General features: G+C 44.0%; 2 protein-coding genes across 2 annotated transcripts; both read left to right on the top strand.

Moving 5' to 3' along the window:
• The first annotated feature begins 503 nt into the window (after positions 1-503).
• LOC106600977 (histone acetyltransferase KAT2A) lies at positions 504-9,770 on the top strand. The gene is given in 20 exon segments (XM_045715015.1): positions 504-824; positions 1,149-1,275; positions 2,830-2,975; positions 3,092-3,181; positions 3,283-3,464; positions 3,714-3,905; positions 4,060-4,166; positions 4,323-4,433; positions 4,632-4,768; positions 4,955-5,163; positions 5,278-5,404; positions 5,576-5,686; positions 5,773-5,916; positions 6,091-6,205; positions 6,299-6,335; positions 6,467-6,530; positions 7,198-7,233; positions 7,235-7,283; positions 7,552-7,655; positions 7,657-9,770. Coding segments are annotated over 20 exon segments (2,403 nt in total). The 5' UTR covers positions 504-599; the 3' UTR covers positions 7,747-9,770.
• A 600-nt stretch (positions 9,771-10,370) lies between these two features.
• dhx58 (DEXH (Asp-Glu-X-His) box polypeptide 58) lies at positions 10,371-16,049 on the top strand. The gene is given in 13 exon segments (NM_001140177.1): positions 10,371-10,422; positions 10,593-10,818; positions 11,030-11,234; positions 11,585-11,775; positions 11,920-12,033; positions 12,125-12,257; positions 12,416-12,601; positions 12,737-12,987; positions 13,101-13,310; positions 13,312-13,413; positions 13,655-13,845; positions 13,990-14,080; positions 15,105-16,049. Coding segments are annotated over 12 exon segments (2,037 nt in total). The 5' UTR covers positions 10,371-10,422; positions 10,593-10,641; the 3' UTR covers positions 15,291-16,049.
• The last annotated feature ends 2,419 nt before the right edge of the window (positions 16,050-18,468 follow it).

Genomic DNA, 18,468 nt, shown 5'->3' with positions numbered 1-18,468 from the left:
AAATCTAACACTGATCTGACTGAATTCCTCACATTCTTGCTCCACAATCCCCCCCCCATCCCAGTGGATTTAGTTGGCCAAAACCCATTTGCTCTCTCTGATGTGACAGTAATAGCTGGGGCCGATTCTACTTTCCCATACTAATTGTAAACAGCTGTTGCCCCAAAGCTGAAACCTTTCACTTCAAAAGGGATAAGTAGACATGAAGTTATTTTGATAATTTATCCTACATGTTACACAAGAACCTCTCACAACAGTCCTCATTGAAGTTAAAGTTAGTGTGCTCTACTGACCTCTACTGGATCGTTAAAGTTGGATTTATACTCAATGGTAGTCAAATAGTGTAGCTAATTCAACAGTGTAATGCCGTTTTTTTATGTTAATGCATTTGTATGTTTTTATTGCAAACTTTGACTTCTCCGGCTACTTTCAATACTTTAGGCAGACTGCAGGGGCCACAGACTACAGTACCCATACTGCCTTTCTTCAAATCCAGGGTGAGGGGAGAGGTGAGCGACCCAAACAGGGGTGGTGTGGAACCAATGATGTGTATACGTACCATTGAGTGGAACAAGCAGCAGTGAAGCGTGCGTTTTGATATGTCGGACCCGGCGGCACAGGCCTTGCAACCCCGGCTACATCAAGCTCAGTCTGGTGGGACTGCTGGGTCTAACGCTGCTGCGGTGGGATCTGGATCGGGGAACAGTGACCCAGTCAGACCAGGTCTTAGCCAACAACAGCGGGCGAGTCAGAAAAAAGCCCAAGTCAGAGCTTTTCCACGGGCGAAAAAGCTCGAGAAACTCGGCGTCTTCTCCGCTTGCAAGGTAGCTAGCTAGCTAACGTTAGCTATATGGCTAGGCTAGCTAGCATAGCCAACTTCACCAAAACAATGACTAGCTAACTAGCCATTTCCCCTACTTGTATAACAGTCTCAACAAACAGAAACAAAACACCATTGTCATTTGCATTTGGTTTCTAACATGCAATAATAGCCTTCACAAATGTATATGGCGTAGCTAACGTTACGGTCAAGAATATAGTTAGCAACAGCATGGTTAACCAGCTTTGCTAGCTAGGCAGCCAGCTAGCATGCATCTTCTTTATGATGCAAGTGTGGGGCTTCTGATTTACTTTCCTCTTATCTTTAGGCTAGTGACACATGCAAGTGCAATGGCTGGAAGAACCCACAACCGCCGACTGCCACCCGAAGTATGGATTTACAGCAACAAGCGGCCAGCCTTAGCGAGTCCTGCCGCAGCTGCGGGCATGCCCTGGGTAGGCTGCCTTATGACTCAACACTAGTTTGAAGGATAGATACGCTTCATGATCACACTGAACCTAATGTCATCAATACACATCATATATATAGAATGTGTATGCTATTCCATAATAGCAATTATGATCATATAAATTTCACAATGTAGGTTTCAGTCTCATCTCTTTGAGTGAGTAGTACCCCTATTAAAGGGGCAATCAGCAGTTGCTACATCCATTTGTGTACTTATAAATGAATGATATGTACCTATTGATTCTTGAAGAATATAACTTATAAATGCTTAATGAGCTTAGTTCAACTGTCGTACTCCATCAGAACCCAAAATATAAGCTTGTTTGTATTTTATGTTTATTTATTTAACCTCTATTTAACTAGACCAGTCAGTTTAGAATACATTCTTATTTACAATGATGGTCTACCAAAACGCAAAAGGCCTGCAGGGACGGGATTAAAAATAAAAATACATTAAATAAAAATATAGGACAAAACACACATTACAACAAGAGAGACAACACTACATAATGTGAGAACTAAAACAACAACATAGCATGGCAGCAACACATGACAACACAGCATGGTAACAACACAACATGGCAGCAGCACAACATGGTAGCAGCACAAAACAGGTTACAAACATTATTGGGCACAGACAACAGCACAAAGGGCAAGAAGGTAGAGACAACAATACATAACGCAAAGCAGCCACAACTGTCAGTAAGAGTGTCCATGATTGAGTCTTTGAATGAAGAGATTGAGATAAAGCTGTCCAATTTTGAGTGTTTGTAGCAGCTCGTTCCAGTCGCTAGCTGCAGCGAACTGAAAAGACGAGCAACACAGGGATGTGTGTGCTTTGGGGACCTTTAACAGAATGTGACTGGCAGAACGGGTGTTGTACGTGAAGGATGAGGGCTGCAGTAGATATCTCAGATAGGGGGGAGTGAGGCCTAAGAGGGTTTTATAAATAAGCATCAACCAGTGGGTCTTGTGACGGGTATACAGAGATGACCAGTTTACAGAGGAGTATAGAGTGCAGTGATGTGTCCTATAAGGAGCATTGGTGGCAATCTGATGGCCGAATGGTAAAGAACATCTAGCCGCTCGAGAGCACCCTTACCTGCCGATCTATAAATTACATCTCCGTAATTTTGCTTGGTTAGGATGGTACACCGAAGGGTTAGTTTGGCAGCTGGGGTGAAAGAGGAGCGATTACGATAGAGGAAACCAAGTCTCGAACTTCATCCTGCAGCTTTGATATGTGCTGAGAGAAGGACAGTGTACTGTCTAGCCATACTCCCAAGTACTTGTATGAGTTGAAACAATGTAAATGTAAAGAAACACTATAGCCTTAAAACATGGGTAAAACTATCATTTTAATATCATGGATGGTCAGTCCTTGCATCCGTAGCTCTGTCTATGAATTTGAGAGTAGTTACATTTCTCCAGTCCCATTCCTCAACTTTTTACCGAAACAGTGGGGGGGGTCCTTAGTCATTGTTTCAACTGCTGATTGACACTTTAAGAGGCTGATCTGTTATTGAACCCCTCCTGTGCAGCGGCCCATGTGTCCCACCTGGAGAACGTGTCAGAGGAGGAGATCAACAGGCTGCTGGGCATGGTGGTGGATGTGGAGAATCTCTTTATGTCTGTGCACAAGGAGGAGGACACTGACACCAAGCAGGTCTACTTCTACCTCTTCAAGGTATGAAATCACTTCCCTCCATTCTAACCAGACAGACAAGTGTAGATGGCCATAACCTCTACTTTTCTGGCTTAGCACATCTTGACCCTCTCTCTCTGTTCGTCTCTATCCCCCAGCTGCTGAGAAAATGCATCTTGCAGATGAGTCAGCCGATAGTGGAGGGATCATTGGGGAGTCCCCCCTTTCAGAAGCCCAACATTGAGCAGGTAGTAACAGTCTCCTTCCTACCTGTTTCTCAAGCTGTTCTTTCCTTCTTCCCCAACAGTAAAATCCTTTTTGTACACGTTTGTTTTATTTTGTTCCTCAGGGAGTGTTGAACTTCGTTCAGTACAAATTCAGCCACCTGGCACCCAGAGAGAGGCAGACGATGTTTGAGCTCTCCAAGATGTTCCTCCTGTGTCTGAACTACTGGAAGCTGGAGACTCCCACGCAGTTCCGCCAGCGGTCCCAGAAGGATGATGGCACAGCCTACAAAGTGGACTACACCAGGTGTGTGTGTGTGTCTGTGTGTGTGTCTGTGTGTCTGTGTGTCTGTGTGTGTGTGTGTGAGCCATGTGTTGTGGAAAATGTAAAAAAAAAAAAGAGATTGCAGCGTATTGCATCTTACTTTTTTGTTATTGTTGTATTGCATCTTGTTTATTTTCTGTTCATGTGGAGGTCTCACTGCAGCCTGCTCCTTTTGTTCCCATCAATAGTGGCTCACAACTACTGTAATCTAATCTGTGTCTTGTTTCCCAGGTGGCTATGCTACTGCCATGTCCCCCAGAGTAACGACAGCCTGCCGCGCTACGAGACCACGCAGGTGTTTGGCCGCAGTCTGCTCAAGTCAATCTTCACCGTGACGCGCCGCCAGCTCCTGGAGAAGTTCCGAGTGGAGAAGGACAAGCTCCTACCAGAGAAACGCACACTCATCCTCACACACTTTCCCAAGTACGTGGTGTGCAACCAACCCGTAGTAATCCGCTCGGAATCAAAGTTGATTCTTATTGTGTTTCTTCCTCGAGTTACAATCAAACCAAGATTCTGGAGTGAGTGAGATGGATGCTGTGTATCTGTGGCTTGTAACAAAGGGTTTGTGTCCCAGGTTTCTGTCTATGCTAGAGGAGGAGATCTATGGGGATAACTCTCCCATCTGGGAAGCTGACTTCACCATGCCTGCCTCAGAGGGGGGCCAGCTGGGTCACCAGTTAGGTGAGGGGCCCCTAAGTTACAACTAAATAAGTGGTTCTCATAAGATCCATAAATGCACTTATAGGTTGTACAACATGTAATGTATGATTTCCCCCTCTCCATTTTCAATAATTCTGTCTGGTTTCGGTCATTGTCCTGTGTTTCTGATCCTGGCAGTGATCAGCCCTGCTGCAGTGTCGGGCTCGCCCTCCTTCTCTAAGGGCATGAACATTGGCTCTTCGCTAGGCAGTCTGGGGCTGGACTCTGGCGTGGCTGAGCCCATAACAGGTCAGTAACTCTGGCAACCCCGCCAAGCTAACTTTTGCTTTGTACTGGGTGTGAAGTAATCGCTGATGTTTGTTATTATGTCTTATCTGTTCATGTGGGAGCTTTTATTTCCCATGCCTCTGTGGGATAGCCTCAGACACACAAACAGCATCTAAATTAATGGTGGTTATAGTCATGTGTTGTACTGTCTCTCCTCAGGAGAGAAGAGGAAGCTTCCAGAAGTTCTGACCCTGGAGGACGCTAAGAGGATCAGAGTGATGGGAGACATCCCAATGGAGTTGGTCAACGAGGTCATGATGACCATCACTGACCCGGCTGCCATGTTGGGCCCAGAGGTAAGTGCTTCCCAAGACTGAGAGTGAGACTCATCATTTAATGTCCATTCGCCAGTGCAACATGGATATTTATGTTGACTGCGGATATGTTTTATCTAGTCTTAACATCTAAGTATGGAAACTGGATGTTTGTTAGAATGAATATAATAATTGACTGCGTTGATAATCACTGTCACTCTCTGCTAGACGAGTCTGCTGTCTGCCAATGCTGCTCGTGATGAGACAGCCAGGTTAGAGGAGAGGCGGGGCATCATAGAGTTCCATGTCATAGGGAACTCTCTTTCCCAGAAGTCCAACAAGAAGATTCTGATGTGGCTGGTGGGCTTGCAGAACGTCTTCTCCCACCAGCTGCCTCGCATGCCCAAAGAGTACATCACACGCCTAGTGTTTGACCCGTACGTAGATATTTGAACTGTTTCTCTCACCTGTACCCCGTCTTCAGTGAAGCCTCTTGAAATGACCTTTTTGTGACCCTTTCTCTCCACTCTCTTGGACCGTTCTCTGTCCAGGAAGCACAAGACTCTGGCCCTAATCAAAGATGGCCGTGTCATCGGGGGGATCTGTTTCAGGATGTTCCCCACCCAGGGCTTCACTGAGATCGTCTTCTGTGCCGTCACATCCAACGAGCAAGTCAAGGTATGGCCGCACCTCTCCTTTACATACAACAGCAAAAATACCGAAATCATTTATCTGGGTAAGTTGGACTTAATGGCTTGTTATTGTACTAACGGTATCTGTCAGAGTTTGAATGTATGTTGGACTAAGAGCCCAACATTTTCCCCTGATTGTTTTCCATTGTGGTTTCAGGGCTACGGTACTCACCTGATGAACCACCTAAAGGAGTACCACATCAAGCACAGTATCCTGTACTTCCTCACCTACGCTGATGAGTACGCCATTGGCTACTTCAAGAAGCAGGTATGGTATAGGATGATCGCATGTACCACCCTCTCTTCCTCACCTCTCCTTTGACCTCTCTCTTCTGGCTCTTTTTTCCGTTGCAGGGTTTTTCCAAAGACATCAAAGTGACTAAGAGTCGTTACCTTGGTTACATCAAGGACTACGAGGGGGCTACCCTCATGGAGTGTGAGCTAAATCCCAGAATCCCCTACACAGAGCTCTCTCATATCATCAAGAGGCAGAAAGAGGTGAGAGGACCTCTATAGGAAGTCCTCCCATTGTGGGGTACACAGGTTGAGGTGAATGTCAGTGGACGGTTATGCATCTCTGGACCTTTCTCCATCTGTTGATGAAAGGACAGTGTTAATGTCCATGTTGGTGTGTTTTGGTCAACATGTCCCTGTGTTTCCATGACTGGTTAGATCATTAAGAAGCTGATTGAGAGGAAGCAGAGCCAGATCAGGAAGGTATACCCAGGACTCACCTGCTTCAAAGAGGGGGTACGGCAGATCCCTGTGGAGAGCATCCCTGGCATCAGTAAGTGGGTGTGGGTCCTTTTAATACCTTGTTCAGGGTATAGACTATTAATGCCTTGTCTGATGTCATGTTTTAATTATTCTCTCTCCCTAGGGGAGACAGGCTGGAAGCCCAGTGCAAAGGAGAAAGTGTAAGCTGAATGTTTGGTCTATCAGGAAATAAAGAAATGATGTGCAGTATTGTCATAAAACAACTGGCAGCCTTTACAATCACACTCACCTGTCATTGAATTGATATATTATTACCTATCCTGTCTTGTAGGAAAGAGTTGAAAGACCCTGACGTGTTGTACAACATGCTGAAGAATCTCCTGGCCCAGGTCAAGGTAAAACACTGACATGCACCGATACAACCCAGTGTTCAACCTTAGGAGTGGTCAGACAGAGTCTGTGTCCCAAATGGCAACCTATTCTCTATATAATCCCTGATCGAAGGCCTCCCGAGTGGCGCAGCGGTCTAAGGCACTGCATCGCATTGCTAGCTGTGTCTCTACAGATCCTGGTTCGATTCCAAGCTGTGTCGCGGCAAGCCACGAACCGGGAGACCCATGAGGTGGCGCACAATTGGCCCAGCGTCGTCCGGGTTAAGGGAGGGTTTGGCCGGCCCGGGATGTACTTGTCCCATCGTGCTCTAGCAAGTCGTGTGGCAGGCCGGGCACAGTGCACGCTGACATGGTCGCCAGGTGTATGGTGTTTCCTCCGACACATTGGTGCGGCTAGCTTCCAGGTTAAGTGGGCAGTGTGTCAGAAAGCAATGCGGCTTGGCGGGGTCGTGTTTCGGAGGACGCACGGCTCTCGACCTTCGTCCGTACGGGAGTTACAGCGATGGGACAAGACTGTAACTACCAATTGGATACCACGAAATTGGGGAGTAAAAGGGGGTAGAAAAAATTGCATCCCTGATCGAAAGTAGTACACGCAGTAGGGAATAGGGGACCATTTGGGGTTCAGACTGAAAGTCATAACAACTGTGTGGTTGTGTTCCTCTCCCAGACTCACCCTGATTCCTGGCCCTTCATGGAGCCCGTGAAAAAAGACTGAGGCTCCAGACTACTACGAGATCATACGCTTCCCCATTGGTGAGTGTATCATCTGCTCATTATTCCCTGGCTTGTTTATATGTCCCAGCCATGATATAAATATAACATGCATAAACACTCACTGCCATTAATAAAGGCTTCCTAAAAGAAAAGACGAGGGGAAAAGGGTTGGAATATGGCTAGCAATGACCCCCAACTCGATGCGCTTTTAATTGTAAGTCCGTCTGGATATGTCAGTAAACCCTCTGAAGGAATATTTCACATATAACCTACGTGTCCCCCTCTCCTCTCTCCCTCCTTCCTGTAGATCTGAAGACCATGACGGAGAGGCTGAAGAACAGATACTATGTGACCAAGAAGCTGTTCATAGCAGACCTGCAGCGCGTCATTACCAACTGCCGTGAATACAACCCCCCCGGACAGCGAGTACTGCAAGTGTGCCAACACACTGGAGAAGTTCTTCTACTTTAAGCTGAAGGAAGGGGGCTTGATCGAGAAGTGAAGCTAGGGTCACAGGTCACCATGCACAACAGCAGGAAGGAGCGCTCGTGGACACTCACTCACACACACTGTCTTGTGATGACATAGTCAGGGGTCATTGCTAGCCATATTCCAACCCTTTTCCCCTCGTCTTTTCTTTTAGGAAGCCTTTATTAATGGCAGTGCGTGTTTATGCATGTTATATTTATATTACTGGTGGGTGAAGGGAACTGTGGGGTGTAACAACAACATTTGGAGGTAATTGGAAAGGCTCTGTAGGCGAGTTAAGTTTGCTAATGTGTCGAAATGACTCTCCATCAATCCCTCCCTCTCTCACTCTCTGTTTGTTTGTCTCCCTCTATCCCTGTCTCACTACCCTCTGTAGTATAGAATCTCTCTGTGTGTTGCTGTCTCATTCTGGTTTCATTCTTGCTCCAAGTGACTCATAGAAGGAGCTGTAACGTATTCCTGTACCAAAACGACTGGTCCCACAGCAGATCATGTCAAACTTTCCACATAGGTTACGTTCATTTTATAGGATGTCATTTTCATGGAATTGTTCCTCAATCGGATAAAATAATGCCCGCTTAGACATTCACGCTCACAGCTCCTCCAGATGGGAGTTGTATTTTTGGTACTGACATGGAAACGTGAGTAGGCTGGACTTGGGGACCTATGCCGTTGTTGCCTTCCTGTACTGACATACACTTGAAAAGAGGCCAGTAGACTTGGAGGGTAGAAATACAATGTGCCCTTGAGTTAGAAGACGAGACCTGTTCAGACTCGCATTGTCGAAGTCAGGTTGCAGTCACAGATAATGTCCGCGTTCCAGGCTGACTACATTGCAGACGCCTGCCACACCTCACAAGGCCTGGATAGGTATTTAGCAATAATTTAACCACATCATGTAACGGGACACGCTAACCATTGGTTGATACAATGCAACAACTGAAATGTAGTCAGCCTGAAGCGTGACCATAGATATCCCTGTCTGACATTGCATTATGTTGGATTTGGCATCACGTGATTGGTCAGTAGAAAAACGTGCAACTTTCCAATCCAATCCTAATGTTAGTGTAGTTGTCAATACTGTTCTTTTCCCATTCTCTTCTGGGCCAGTATGGCCATGTCACTGATCTCAAACATGGTTGTTTTTCTTGGGGAAACATCAGAGATGGCGTAGTAGTGTGTCATTGTTGTTTTAATGGTGTTGTCTGATCTGAGGGTCGTCTCTGGAATCCCAGACCAAGGGCAACAGCAGGAGCATTGTTAATGTGGGAGCCAAACCCGTCTGCCTAGGGAGACTACTCTGAGGGTTACTGGCCACCCTTTTGTTTCGGTTTCTGTTTGACCTAGAAATAACCTGTTTCTGATGGAAGCACAGGATCCAACCACACTGTTAAACATGACCGTTCGATTTGTCAGTATTTCTCTGAAAGGCCATAGAGCCCTGCCAATACAGTATGTAGGTGTTGCACAGCACTTACCCTCCCTGCTGGTTCTGTCTCTTCTACGGTGGATATGTATTGTGTTAATATGATAATGGCTGACAAACACACACAAAACAAGTGTCTGGTTTGGTGTTCACTCCATACTCACAAGCAGTATTGCATGGTGGAGAACTATAATCTGTTCTGTTTTTACTGAGATGGCCACGGCTATTCACACAAACCCACTTCTTGGTCATGGTCGGTGTCTGATTGTCTGCCTCTTGAGATGCCTTTGGTTCTCTGCTATTTTGTAAAACGTTTTGGGGGAAATGACTGGTCTGTGCTGGGTGGTTGAGTATTCACTGAACTGTTGTGTGTGTTTGTATTTGAATCATGACTAGCTTTGAGCAACTAAAGTGATGTCAATGTTTCGTTATTCAGGGTTGTCAGTTATGTATCTCTCAATCTACCTATGTATGCTGCATTAAGATTCTGAAAATACTGTGTGAGTGAAATGTTAAAATATTAAGACTGCTACATTTTCTTTTAGTTATATGGTTTGAAGAGCTCTTTACTGTAATACTCTTCATGAAAATAAAGTTTTTATAGTAAAATATTTCTGTGCTTATTATTGTCTTATAAGATGGCAACTAGTTACAGTGTACACATGTTTTTTTATGTTCCAGTAACCATGCAGTGTTGTTAAGTAGGTGTGACCATAAGGTTTATTCGGGCTGTTTAAATGCCATTCAGATATGCAGTACTAGTGTTTCTCATGGTGTCTTGCAGTTTTGTTTTCCTGATGTCACAACTGGTAAGAATGGGGCCCATTAAGGGCTCTGGGTGCTTTGTCAGGCTGACAGAAATCTGCAACAGCTTTCTCCTGGACTGCAGATAGTTACAGACATACCAGTCCCTCTCAGTACAATACCACTAGATTAACACATCTGCAGTTTGGTAGATTTCGTAACTGATACGGCTCCTTACGTGTATTAATATCCCTACAACTCTTCTAATCTTCCTATAATTCACATCCTTGTGTCACTTCTTTTACTTAGACATACTTTGTTGGCCCTCAAGAACTCCCTTGAATAGGACCCCTTCTTCACCTAAGACTGAAGTGCTTTTGGTTTCGTTTTTCTGTTTGGGTGTCAGCTGGGTGGATCTTTATTCAGTGAAAACCTCTCTGTAATCAGAACCTGGTCACAACGGACCATGGACATTGTCTGCTGCTGATCCAAAACATAGAGCTGCTTCAGAAACACTTGGTGAGCTGAGTATGAATATGGCTTGACTTCATCTATAGCTGACTGCCACAAATGTAGTAGTAGTAGTACGTTGTAGTACTGTAGGGACATTTGCAGTGTGTATTGCATTTCAGTTTAAAAATAGCCTTGTGGTGCACTGCCTTTAGTCTAATGTTGTTTTTATTTCTAAGGACAAGGAGTTCTGTGTGGACCAATAGACCGGTAGGATAGACCGGTAGGATGGCAGACTTTGGGCTGTATAAGTACCAGGAGGAGGTGGTTCAGAGGGCTCTCCGGGGGGAGAACGTCATCATCTGGCTGCCCACCGGAGGAGGGAAGACACGGGCTGCTGTGTATGTGGCCAAAAAACATCTGGAGAATAACCCTGGAGCTAAGGTGGCTGTGCTGGTCAACAAGGTAGGTAGGGAGGGGTTACTAGAGCTTTGGGCCTATTTAGCAGATGTTTCAGAGTAACTGGCCAGGTAACTGACCCATCTGTGTAATTGTATCTAGGTAGTCTGACCTTTTAGTATAGGTGTGTTGTTAATTCTATACAAAATCAGAAAATAAAAGTTCCACTATTCCCGGGGAAACCATGGCGACCTGTTGTTGGCATTATGTTTTCCAGGTTCATTTGGTTGATCAACTCTACATCAATGAGTTCAAACCCTTCCTGGGTTTGGACTATAGCCTGGTGTCTATCAGTGGGGACTGTGACCAGAAGGACTTCTTTGGCTGCAATGTCAAGAACTCTGACCTGGTCATCTGTACAGCACAGATACTGGAGAATGCCCTGACCAACCAGGAGGAGGGAAAACATGTCGAGCTCTCACGTGAGTGGCTACCCTGCTGCCTTCCACATATTGAATCATGGTGTTGTTGCGAGGTGTGTGTAGTACACACTACTTGTTACTGATTTATTTAGAAGTTAGGCTGTTGTAAGATGGCTCCCAGGCTTTGTTCCACTGTGCACCAGTAGCACTTGGTATCAATCCCAATTGACAGACACGTCATTATAAAGAGTATCTACACCTGACACAGTAAAGCCCTGGAACCTAAGCTAACACACTTAAAAGACTGGTCCATATCGTAGGTTTAAACCATATGTTGAACTAGTATACAGTAAAACCATTGGATTCCATTGAGTTCACAATACCATTGTGTTTCTTTCTCCCAACCATAGAGTTCACTCTGCTGATCATTGATGAGTGCCACCACACTCATAAGGAGGGTGTCTACAATAAGATCATGGGGCGCTACGTGGCACAGAAGCTGAAGGGGGAGAGGCGGCTGCCGCAGATTCTGGGCCTCACTGCCTCTCCTGGGACAGGAGGAGCCAAGAGCATCAAAGGAGCTGTGGAGCATGTGCTGCAGGTCAGTTTCTCTCTCTCCGGTGGTCTTTACATGCTATTTATTCAGCCCCAACTTTCATCCTGAGTAAAAAAAAGGAATAATGTCCCTCTAACCCTTTACATTTACACTTTACATTTAGCTCATTTCATTATTTATGGCCTTCAGATTTGTGCCAACCTGGACTCAGTGATTGTGTCGTCTAAAGTGTACGCCCCTGAGCTGCAGAAAAAGGTCCCCAGACCCAGGAAAAGGTTTGACATCGTTGACAAAAGACCTCAGGTGAGTTCAATTCTGTTCTGTAAACATAAAGCCTTTGAACTTGAGAGCTGTATTGGTTTGAATTCAACAAACTCCTGTTGTTTTGTCTCAGGACCCATTTGGGGATCACCTGAAGTTCATGATGCAGTTTATCCATGACTTCATGGCCTTAGGGCCTGACTTTCCGTTCAGGGAGTTTGGCACGCAGGAGTACGAGGCAGACGTGGTGATTCTGGAGAAGAAGGGTAAATCATCCTCTTAATATGAATTAATACCACATCATAGAACCTAAGCATAGGAACTATTTTCATGCACCAAATCACACAAGGAACCTTCCTCAGTCAATACCAGAGTTTTGAATACTGCATTAAAACCTATTTTGGATGTGTGTTTCCTGGTGTAGGTGTGACAGACAGGAACAGACTGCTGGCCCAGTGTGCTCTCCACCTGCGTCAGTACAACGACGCCCTGCTCATCAACGACACTGTGCGCATGGTGGATGCCTTTAGGGTCCTTGAGTCCTACTATAGTACCAAGAGCTCCACCGCCATGGATGGAACCGACTTCTTCCTGCTTGGACTCTACCAGGGTGAGAACCTGCAATTCTCTTGTAACAATCTCTCTGACTTTCTCACAAACTGTATGTGTGTGATTCTCTGGAATATTAAGGGTATAGGAAGTTCAACTTCTGAATGTTGATAGTCAGTGTTCTGTTCCTCAACAGAAAACGAGGTGGAGCTGAGGAAACTGTCAGGTGATGCCCGGTTTGAAAACCCTAAAATGGGGAAGCTTCAGAACACCCTGCTGGAGCAGTTTGACCAGGGTAAGCCCTCCAGAGGGATCCTGTTCTCCAAGACCCGTAAAAGCACCCACTGCTTGTATGACTGGGTGTCCAACAACCCAGCACTGCAGCGTGCTGGTATCAGAGCAGCCATTCTGACTGGCGCTGGCAATGGCATCAATTACATGACCCAGGTAACTTGACATTAAACTTGTGGAGGTATAGAAAGGTGGGTTGGAAAGTGCCAAGACCTGTGTTATACCAACAACTGACCTCTGTTTGTGTGTTTCTGTGGGTGCGCTTGTAGAATGAGCAGAAGGAAACAATCAGAACATTCCGCCGGGGCTCTCTCAACCTCCTGATCTCCACCAGCGTAGCCGAGGAGGGCCTGGACATCCCAGAATGCAACCTGGTGGTGCGCTATGGGCTGCTGACCAATGAGATCGCACAACAGCAGGCCAGTGGCCGGGCTCGGGCGAGTGACAGCGTTTACTCTGTGGTGGCCCAGGCGGGGGGGGCGGGAGGTGCGTCGGGAACTCCTCAATGAATGTCTGGAGGACTTGACTGGCAGGGCCATCGGCGAAGTGCAGAGGATGGAGCACAGGGAGTTCCAAATGAAGGTAAGGCGATTCCTCATGGTGGTGAGGCTGGTATCTTTCTCTATGTTCTACCCCTGCATGTCTCTAATCACTTTGGAAAAAAGGACAGACCTACACTCACTCACTTTCCTTTTTTCCAGGATATGCCTTTTGAACCCGGCACCCAAATGATTTTTGTTACAATAAGCTTTTGCGCACGCCCGTTCCTCATTATCTAATCTTGTTTTCACTTGATTTCTTCTCTCTCTGCCTCCCCTATTAGATCACTGATCTCCAGACAGAAGCCTTGTTGATCAGGCAGTTGGCAGAGCAGTTGAAGATCAAGAAGAGGAGTCGTTTCAGTGCTGCTACGGTTCAGCTCTCGTGTCGAGGCTGTTTTGTGCCCGTGGCCTTCGGTAATGACATTAAAGTCATTGAAAACGCACACCATGTCAACATCAACCCCGACTTTGAGTAAGTTGTGCTTCTCTAATGTCTGTCCTGATACTGTCACAAGACTTATTGGTCCACATTGTAAGGCAAAAAGAGCACATATTTGAAGTGGTTTTGCATCAGTGTGTGTGAGGAGGTAACCTGTGCATATGTGTTTGTTTTCAGGAAGTACTATAAAACCGGTGGGAAGCCCGCGCTGAAGACTTTCGAGGACTGGGAGCCAGGCCGTGTGATCAGCTGTGCTGCCTGTGGCAAGGTGAGGTTGATCTTTAATCTCTAGCTTTTTATTTTAGACCGAGGCTGCGGATCCGTAGGCAGATATTTTGCTTAGTGGCGCGTGCTGTTGAGTTGTGGCCACATGAGAGAAAAATGCAGCCATTTGTACAATCATCCTAAAAACTGAGGTGGTGTCCTTTGTCTTACAGTAACATTATGCTATGCTTTTACACTAAGTGTACAAAACATTATGAACACCTGCTCTTTCCGTCACATCGACTGACCAGGTGAATTCAGGTGAAAGTTACAATCCCTTATTGATGTCACTCATTAAATCCACTTCAGTCAGTGTAGATGAAAGGGAGGGGACAGGTTAAAGAATGATTTTTAAGCCTTGAGTGTGTGCCATTCAGAGGTGAATGGGCAAGACAAAAGATTTAAGTGCCTTTGAAGGGGGTATGGTATTAGGTGCAAGGCGCACCGGTTTGTGTATGTAAAGAGCTGCAACGCTGCTGGGTTTTTCACGCTCAACAGTTTCCTGTGGGTATCAAGAATGGTCCACCACCCAAAGGACATCCAGCCAACTTCACATAACTGTGGGAAAGCATTGGAGTCATCATGGGCCAGCAACCCTGTGGAACCCTTTCGACACCTTGTAGAGTCAATGCCCCGACGAATTGAGGCTGTTCTGAGGGTAAAAGGGGGTGTAACTCAATATTATGAAGGTGTTCCTAATGTTTTGTACACTCAGTGTATATTCAGTTCTGTTATGAACAATACTATCATAATGTGATCTTGCAGACATTGATTCAGCATTGATCTCCCTTTATTAAATGAGCACCATTCGCCAGAGTAGCCTGTTCTATACGATTAGAACAGAGACTGTACGTATTACAGAATCCTGCACATGCGCAGAAACTTCGGAACCTTTAGCCCCCGGGAAGAAAGGTCCAAGAAAAGTTGGATCAGCAGCCATTCCGTTTATCTTATTCTATTGTCTTTTACTATGCTTATATATGGAAATCTACAACAGTATATTTGTTTATATATTTATATCTGAACAGCAATGGGGAATGGAAATGGTATATAAGGAGATTGCCCTGCTGCCCATTCTGGCCATTGAGAACTTTGCCATGGAGACTCCGGAGGGAAGAAGATTAGCCAAGAAGTGGAAGAACGTTGAGTTTACAGTGGAGGAGTTTAACTTCAGCACGTACTATCATAGCAAATTCCCTAACATGCTCGATTGATACGCTATTACACTGGAAGAAGGACTGGAACTGGGGTTTTCATGGTGTTTCCACCTCGTACTGTTTTCACCTTTCCACTAATCTTCTCTTCCTTTCGCTCTCTGTCTGTCAGTCTGTGTTGCTTAGTCTAGACTGCTTTTGTGTTACTTATGCATGATCCTGAAGTGTGTCATAGTCCTATGACAGGGGGAGAGATGCAGTGCCTTGGGTATGGTTGGCCCTGTTAAATCAGGTCTTGCCAGGCCTCTGCAGCGTGCTAAAGCATGTTACGCAATGGTCAGGGTTAGAATTAGCGTGTCAGCTTTGTTAATGCCCAAGGTTCTCTCTCTCTCTCTTTCCCTCCCTCTCTCTCTCCTGGGTTTCTTCTGCTCCATCGCAGCCAAGCACGCAAAAACTTATGAACTTAGCACCCCTGTTCTAAGATGAACTCAAATGATCTGTTTTTCTATTTTTAGCAAAGTAATATCAGCATGATCCATATTTTGTCATGAATCTGTACTGTGAATCTGTACTGTACCTTTCGCCTGATACTTGATGCTACTTGATCATGTATGAAACATTTTCAAATTGATATTTCAATATATTCCACAGGTATACTATTTTAATGTGTATTCACAAGGGTGTACATTTCCTTGCCTAAAACAAATGAAATGATCTACTGTAATAATTTTTTTTATTCTTGATAAATAATTTGGCATTATTTGTCTGAACATGTCTATTTTGAATGTTATAAATGAAAAATAAAAGAATAATAGATAACTACTAGATAATGAAGTATATAGATTTCACCTTCATTCCTGTCTTCATAAACTCTTCCACAAGATGGCGATCTTAGCCTTCAATGTCTACTTCCATACCTGCAGTAGAGGGAGCTCATGGTTTTAGATTCCCTCCTTCCCTAATCCGTGCCCTTTAGTTTAGTATGGGGAGAGATATTTAGTTTAGTGTGGGGAGAGATATGTAGTTTAGTGTAGGGAGAGATATTTAGTTTAGTATGCGGAGAGATATTTAGTTTAGTGTAGGGAGAGATATTTAGTTTAGTGTGGGGAGAGATATTTAGTTTAGTGTAGGGAGAGATATTTAGTTTAGTGTGGGGAGAGATATTTAGTTTAGTATGGGGAGAGATATTTAGTTTAGTGTGGGGAGAGATATTTAGTTTAGTGTAGGGAGAGATATTTAGTTTAGTATGGGGAGAGATATTTAGTTTAGTGTGGGGAGAGATATTTAGTTTAGTGTGGGGAGAGATATTTAGTTTAGTGTAGGGAGAGATATTTAGTTTAGTATGGGGAGAGATATTTAGTTTAGTATGGGGAGAGATATTTAGTTTAGTGTGGGGAGAGATATTTAGTTTAGTGTGGGGAGAGATATTTAGTTTAGTATGGGGAGAGATATTTCGTTTAGTGTGGGGAGAGATATTTCGTTTAGTGTGGGGAGAGATATTTCGTTTAGTATGGGGAGATATATTTTGTTTAGTGTGGGGAGAGATATTTAGTTTAGTGTAGGGGGAGATATTTAGTTTAGTGTGGGGAGAGATATTTAGTTTAGTATTGGGAGAGATATTTAGTTTAGTATTGGGAGAGATATTTAGTTTAGTGTAGGGGGAGATATTTAGTTTAGTATTGGGAGAGATATTTAGTTTAGTGTGGGGAGAGATATTTCGTTTAGTATGAGGAGAGATATTTAGTTTAGTGTGGGGAGAGATATTTAGTTTAGTATGGGGAGATATATTTCGTTTAGTGTGGGGAGAGATATTTCGTTTAGTGTAGGGGGAGATATTTAGTTTAGTGTGGGGAGAGATATTTAGTTTAGTATTGGGAGAGATATTTAGTTTAGTATTGGGAGAGATATTTAGTTTAGTGTAGGGGGAGATATTTAGTTTAGTATTGGGAGAGATATTTAGTTTAGTGTGGGGAGAGATATTTCGTTTAGTATGAGGAGAGATATTTAGTTTAGTGTGGGGAGAGATATTTAGTTTAGTATGGGGAGATATATTTCGTTTAGTGTGGGGAGAGATATTTCGTTTAGTGTGGGGAGAGATATTTAGTTTAGTGTGGGGAGAGATATTTAGTTTAGTATGGGGAGAGATATTTAGTTTAGTGTGGGGAGAGATATTTCGTTTAGTGTGGGGAGATATATTTTGTTTAGTGTGGGGAGAGATAGTTTAGTATGGGGAGATATATTTCGTTTAGTGTGGGGAGAGATATTTAGTTTAGTATGGGGAGATATTTAGTTTAGTATTGGGAGAGATATTTAGTTTAGTGTGGGGAGAGATATTTAGTTTAGTATTGGGAGAGATATTTAGTTTAGTGTGGGGAGAGATATTTAGTTTAGTGTAGGGGGAGATATTTAGTTTAGTATTGGGAGAGATATTTACTTTAGTGTGGGGAGAGATATTTAGTTTAGTATGAGGAGAGATATTTAGTTTAGTGTGGGGAGAGATATTTAGTTTAGTATTGGGAGAGATATTTAGTTTAGTGTGGGGAGAGATATTTAGTTTAGTATTGGGAGAGATATTTAGTTTAGTGTGGGGAGAGATATTTAGTTTAGTATGAGGAGAGATATTTAGTTTAGTATGGGGAGAGATATTTAGTTTAGTGTGGGGAAAGATATTTAGTTTAGTATGGGCAGAGATATTTTGTTTAGTATGGGGAGAAATATTTAGTTTAGTATGGGGAGATATATTTAGTTTAGTGTGGGGAGAGATATTTAGTTTAGTGTGGGGAGAGATATTTAGTTTAGTGTGGGGAGAGATATTTAGTTTAGTATGGGGAGAGATATTTAGTTTAGTGTGGGGAGAGATATTTAGTTTAGTATGGGGAGAGATATTTCGTTTAGTATGGGGAGAGATATTTCGTTTAGTGTGGGGAGAGATATTTAGTTTAGTATGGGGAGAGATATTTAGTTTAGTATGGGGAGAGATATTTAGTTTAGTGTGGGGAGAGATATTTTGTTTAGTATGGGGAGAGATATTTATTTTAGTGTGGGGAGAGATATTTAGTTTAGTATGGGGAGAAATATTTAGTTTAGTATGGGGAGAGATATTTAGTTTAGTGTGGGGAGAGATATTTATTTTAGTGTGGGGAGAGATATTTAGTTTAGTATGGGGAGAAATATTTAGTTTAGTATGGGGAGAGATATTTAGTTTAGTGTGGGGAGAGATATTTAGTTTAGTATGGGG

The sequence above is a fragment of the Salmo salar genome, chromosome ssa03 (genome assembly GCF_905237065.1).
Source record: "Salmo salar chromosome ssa03, Ssal_v3.1, whole genome shotgun sequence".
Lineage (NCBI taxonomy): Eukaryota > Metazoa > Chordata > Actinopteri > Salmoniformes > Salmonidae > Salmo > Salmo salar.
This window is presented reverse-complemented; position numbering and strand designations above follow the sequence as displayed.